Source organism: Musca vetustissima, unplaced genomic scaffold, assembly GCF_032173495.1.
Source record: "Musca vetustissima isolate MV318-11 ecotype Yass unplaced genomic scaffold, APGP_CSIRO_Mvet_v1 utg578806, whole genome shotgun sequence".
NCBI lineage: Eukaryota > Metazoa > Arthropoda > Insecta > Diptera > Muscidae > Musca > Musca vetustissima.
Genome location: NW_026874274.1, coordinates 3,278 through 9,349, shown reverse-complemented (window position 1 = coordinate 9,349; position 6,072 = coordinate 3,278). Strand labels below are relative to the sequence as shown.

The window sequence follows — 6,072 nt, the reverse complement described above, 5'->3', positions numbered from 1 at the left end:
AAATAATTGGACATTTCTTAATAATAAAGAAAGTTGGGTGATGTTTTTGTTTTTTTAATAAATATTTTCGAAATGAGTTTAATAAATATTTATATAAATAAATAATTAATAAAATAAATAAATACAGTTGTAAAATATTTAACCAGTCCTAGAATTCAATAGCTTAGTTGGTAAAGTGTAGACGTATAGAGGGGAAAGTAGGGAAAAGGGGAGGAGTAATTCGTTAAATTAAATGTGGTGTGGGTGGGTGTGAGTGTGTGTGACTTAAACTTCATTGCATTCCAAATACAATTGTGAGCAATCAAAGCCGGAACGCCCTCTGCGGCCAGCATCATAGATTTGTTCAAAACTGCCATCACTTGTGCGGTCCAATAGATAGCTGGTGGCATAGCTAAGGGGAAAAAATAAATATTATTATTATTTTATTTATTTATTTTTTTTTTTGTATATAAATATAAACAAAAAAACAACAACTTACGATCCCAATTGACAGAAAATGCTGCTGCCTCCAATCTCCCGGGTACATTCCGTGTTGGCCTCACACATATAACGCTGCAAACACTTATTATCGGCATTGCGATAGGTGCGCACATAACCCTTCAACATGGAAATACTGGCCACGGCAGCATCGCTAACGGAATCACGTTTACCCATTGACCTGGCCGACAATGAACGGTGTGAGAACGACGTCTTCAAGGCATCCAACAAATTCATAACAATTTGTATAAACTAGACGAATGTGCAAAGAATGAGAAAAACAAGAAGAAGAAAATGATGAACATTATTTCAAGTACATTCCATAAGTCGCACTTCACTACTTCTTCTATACTATTGCTATTACGAAGTAAGTAGACGAGCTAATTAACATATTGACAGTGGGGGGGCAATGAAAGAAGAGCAAGAAGAAACTAAATGCGTAAGATAATCAAATTTAAATTTCTAAAGTGTTTTCTTGGTAGTTGGTATATGTGTGGAAGTGTGTTGGTGTTGGTGTGTGTGCGTGTGCATGGTGTTCTGTGTATGGTGCGTTAGAAGGGCAATGTAATAGAAACGAATAATAATCATAAATAAATAAAAAATAAAGCAAGTGTGCGAATAGATGTGAAATTGTACAGTGTATAATTTAAAACAAAAACTGCTTATATAAACAGTAGTGTTGTTGTTTTTTGTCTCTGTGTATGATTTGTATTTATAGCCACACTGAAAGAAAAACTATAAATCAACTACCAAACTAGAACTAAAATTCGATATTTTTCATAAGATGGATAATATTCGACGTTGTATAAAAAACGGATTTCTGCATCTGTGTAAAATTCAATGTCGACTTAGTCATCTACATCTTTTTATCCGTATGGCATTTGAAACTACCATTGAGTTCGAAAAAAATTGACTTTACATGTTGATATTGAAAAGGTTTCCATATTTGATTATCCCTTATAACTGTATCGATCAATTTTCAATATTGCCTAGACCTTTTTCCAATCCCAAAATATTTCAATGTAAGTCCATATTTTCACATGCAATGGTCCCGGCCCAAATAGTGATACTTTGAAGGTGTTACTTTAGAATATCAGATCTTCACGGAAATAGGTATAGATATGCCATTACACCACACGATGGAACGATTGTCAGGATATTTGGCATAGACTTTCAGAGTCTAAAATGGCGTGGCATAAAATTTATCTGTTTAAATTGCAATATTTATGCCCTACACAACTATGTTGTCAGGGTATTATAGCTTTGTGCAGCCCCAAGAGTTTGTAACGCCGCGAAATATTCTCGACTAGCTGAGTCGATCTAGACAAGTGTGTCCGTTCGTCCGTCCGTCCATTATAATTTGTAAACACGATACAGGCCACAGTTATGAACCAATCTTCACGAAATTTTGCATAAAGGATGGGTTCTGGCCAATGAAGACCCTATTGTTTTTGGTAAAAATCGGTTAATATTTAGGGGATGAAATGGACCAAATACTAAAATTTTGTCGGCTTTTCTGATCGCCCCAGAGGACGCAATTATGGCCCGAACATCGTGAAATTTTACATGGAGTAGGGGATCGGGCCAAAGAATAAGCATGCCTTGTTTGAAAAAAGATCGGTCAATATTTAGCGGCTTTTGTGTGAAAAATTACAAAATTTGTATTATATAGCGTATATATTTACCCCTGACCCGAGTATATTCAAGAGGAGTTGTTGACCTTTAAATTGATACCAATTATATGGTCGTATGTACTTGGATGTGGGAGTTATACTTAAATATTTACAGGTTCTTACGTATTCAGATATTTTTAATAACCCATTATCACACTAGAGGGCGGAAATATAGCTCTGATCGCTTTGAAATTTTCCATGAGGATCCATGTATGGTCAAGGACCAACGCCTATAATTTCCGCTGATAATCAGATAATAATTTTGGGATGAACTAGACCGAGAACTTAATTTTTTGTATTATTTCGAGTCGATCTATACGGCACAATTGAAAGCCTAACATCGCAAGACAACTCGCGGTGAAGGGAATATGGCCCAGAAATTAGAAGGGTTGTTCTGAATATTAGTAATATTGGTTGACCTCTAATCGATCAAGAGTGTGAAAATATATCGAAATATTGCCCATGCACAGAATATAGAACCACAGAAAGTTAGATTTTCGTGGAAGTTGTGTAGGGTATCATATGGTCAGCCCCGTCCGACTATACTGCTCCGCTCACTGGTTAGTATAGAGTTTTGAAATTTGGCACATACATTGCTACACGCATATATTGGAAATATGCTATATCCGTTCGGTATTTTGAAAATTTTCCAAACGGAGTGGTAATAATTTGGCATTTCGAGTTCTTGAAGGTTGCAAAACATATCGGAAGACAATTTTTCAATACTAGTCCATGTTCTAACATAGCCCCCGTACAAAGGCCTCGTCACAATTCCCAATACTGAAATTAATTTTCCTATTGCAGTGTCTTTAGCTTGGCATTCAAGTTTCCTGGAGGAAAACAGCTCTGCAGAAAATATTCGATCTAGTTGTATATGATTAGTCCTTGTGTTCGTTAATTATTTCCGTTTTTTATTCCATCTCAGTAGATGATTGGTGTGCTGTATCTTGTTCCAGGTGATGTGGTGCCATCTATTGTTGCCTAGAAACAATTAATACTGAATTTTGTGTAGTGGCTGGGGTTCTTGCTTATTTAGTTGCATTATTTTCCTTTGTCTCGAGGTGAGCTATTGGATGTCAGGGGGTTTCGAATGATTTTCATCTGCAGGAGGATCTAAAAATATTTGAAAGTCTGCTGGGAAATGTTAATGCAGTTTTCATCACATCTCCCATTGCCGAAGTGTATTTTCCTACTGCAGTGTCTGTAGTTTGACATTCAAGTTTCCTGGAGGGAGAAAAACAGCTCTGCAAAAAATATTCGATCTTGGTCCATATTTAAAAAGTTTTTTGTGCATTCTGATTCGATTAGTCCTTGTGTTCGTTAAGTATTTCCGTTTTTTATTCCAGCTCAGTAGATGATTGGTGTACGGTAGCTTGCTCTAGGTGATGGGGCTGCCATCTATTGTTGCCTAGAACCAAACCTGTCCCACTACTAAATTGTGTGTATTGGTTGGAGTCCTTGGGGGTTTTGAATGAATTTCATCTGAACATGCTGGGAAATGTTAATGCCCATCACCTTAGGGAGGGAATACAATTTCGAACTGATCGAACATAACTATGTTTTTACTTTTAAACTGTCCGTCAGTTGAAAACACGCTAAAAAGAGCTCTGAAATTTTGCACAGAAATTGATAGTATTGCTAGGATGTTTTGTATTGCAAATGGCCTACAACGGTCTACGAATTGCCTGTAATTTGTATTTTGTGTTCTCATTGTATAGAAATTCTTCGTACTAGAAAGTATTAATATTGAACCAAGTTTAAAGGTAGCTCCCATTTTGGACAGGTTTTCCAACCGAATTTGTTGTAATACGGTATTTTGGGTTCTCATTGAATAACACATATCCATACCAAAAATTATTAGTATGGACCGAATTTTCAGGGTAGCCCCCATATTCCGAATTCTAGGGATTTGGACACGTTTTTCTACCGAATAGCCTGAAGTTTGGTATTTTGGGTTCTTATTGTATAACACATAACCGTACCAAAAAATTTCAGGGTAGCCCCCACATAACGGGACCCCTCATTATTCGGTATTTTGGGGATTTTGGATAGGTTATCCCACCAACTTGACTGGAATTTTTATACCCTACATAACTATGTTGTCAGGGTATTATAGCTTTATGCAGCACCAAAAGTTTGTAACGCCGCGAAATATTGGTCCTAGACCTACCTTTAAGTTTACCGATCGCCATATATCGGCTAGCTGAGTCGATCTAGACATGTGTGTCCGTCCGTCCGTCTGTCCATTATAATTTGTAAACACGATACAGGCCACAATTATGGACCAATCTTCACGAAATTTTACATGTAGGATGGGTTCTGGCCAATGAAGACCCCTATTGTTTTTGGGAAAGATCGGTTAATATTTTCGGGATGAAATGGACCAAATACTAAATTTTTGTCGATTTTTCTGGTCGCCTCCAGAGGCCGCAATAATGGCCCGAACATCGTGAAATTTTGCATAGAGAAGGGTATCGGGCCAAAGAATGAGCATGTCTGTTTTGATAAAGATCGTTCAATATTTAGCGGACCCAGACTTTTGTGATAAAAATTACAACATTTGTATTCTATAGCGTAGGACATATACCCCAGAAGGACATATACCCGAGAAGTTGATATTATATCCAAGAGGAGTGGTTGACCTTTAAATTAATACCTTTTATATTGTTGTATGTGCTCGGATGTGGGAGTTAAACCTAAATATTTACAGGTATCTCCGTATTCGTATATTATTTAGTAACCCATTATCACTATAGAGAGCGGGACTAAAGCGCTGATGGCTTTGAAATTTTCCATGAGGTTATAGTTATGGTCAAGGACAACGCCTATAATTTTCGGTGATGATCAGATAATAATTTTGGAATGAAGTGGAGCGAAAACTTGATTTTTGTGTGGTATTCGAGTCAATCTCTAGACCAGAAATGAAAGCCGAACATCACAACACTACCCACGGTGAAGGGAATCTGAACAATAGCTGTACTGAATACTCGTAAAATTCGTAAAATATGTCAGTGTGAGGACGAGCTGCTGTTTACCTCTAATCGGGCAAATATCACGAAATATTGCCCAGGTTCGGAATAAACATCCGCAGAAATTTTTAGTTCCCTGGTAGTTGTGTAGGGTAACGTATGGTCGGCTCCGTCCGACTATACTGCTCCGCTCATTTTAACCCCATATAACGTTAGTCCCACTATTAAAATTTCAATCACCTATTTCTCATGTATTTTCCGGTATGTTCAAGGTCGATTCATAACCTAGGAAAAAACTCTCCAATTAATTTTAGATATTTTGATTGTCCTTCTCATGTTGTGCCGGGCCGAACTTAACATAATTTTTACTTGTTTCATTTATTATGGCTTTCCCCCTAAATCATTATTTCTTTCAGTGTAGCATATAAAATTGTTAAATTAAATTGAATACAAAAAAAAAAAAAATAAAAATAATATATATTCGTTTGTCTACATATTATTACATATATAGATATTTATAAATTTTAATAAATCGTTACCTCTCCAGCTTGTTTGGCCATTGAGTTGACTTGTTCTGGATCTTTTGTACCAAGTACCGTTGATAGCACTGCCGCCAAGATGCCCTGTTTGTTTTGTTTAACAATTTGTTTTTTTGTTTTGTTTATTTGCAAGCGTTTTTGCAGCCACCATTTGTTTTTTGTTTTGTTTTATAGAATAAATCCAACCATAACCACATTAACCAGTAGTATTGTTTGTTTGTTTAAAAATTGAATTTTCAGTTTTATATGAATTTTGTATGTTTGTTTTTTTTTATTTTTTGTTTCAAGAAAGCAAAAAAAAATTCAAATATATATTATTGTCAATACAGCAACAACAATATCAACAACATGAAAATAAAATGAAAAAAAAGAGAAATAAATAGAATTTATTCTTAATATTTGTTTGTTGGCTGT

The 6,072-nt window shown here is 35.8% G+C and overlaps 1 protein-coding gene across 1 annotated transcript; it reads right to left on the bottom strand.

Annotated features, from left to right (window-relative positions):
• Positions 1 to 242: 242 nt before the first annotated feature.
• Positions 243 to 5,748, bottom strand: LOC133332217 (uncharacterized; the record flags this gene model as incomplete). Its single annotated transcript, XM_061540602.1, has 3 exons — positions 243 to 391; positions 479 to 729; positions 5,659 to 5,748. Coding segments are annotated over 3 exons (468 nt in total), but the record flags the coding sequence as incomplete, so codon positions are not given.
• Between the last annotated feature and the right edge of the window lie 324 nt (positions 5,749 to 6,072).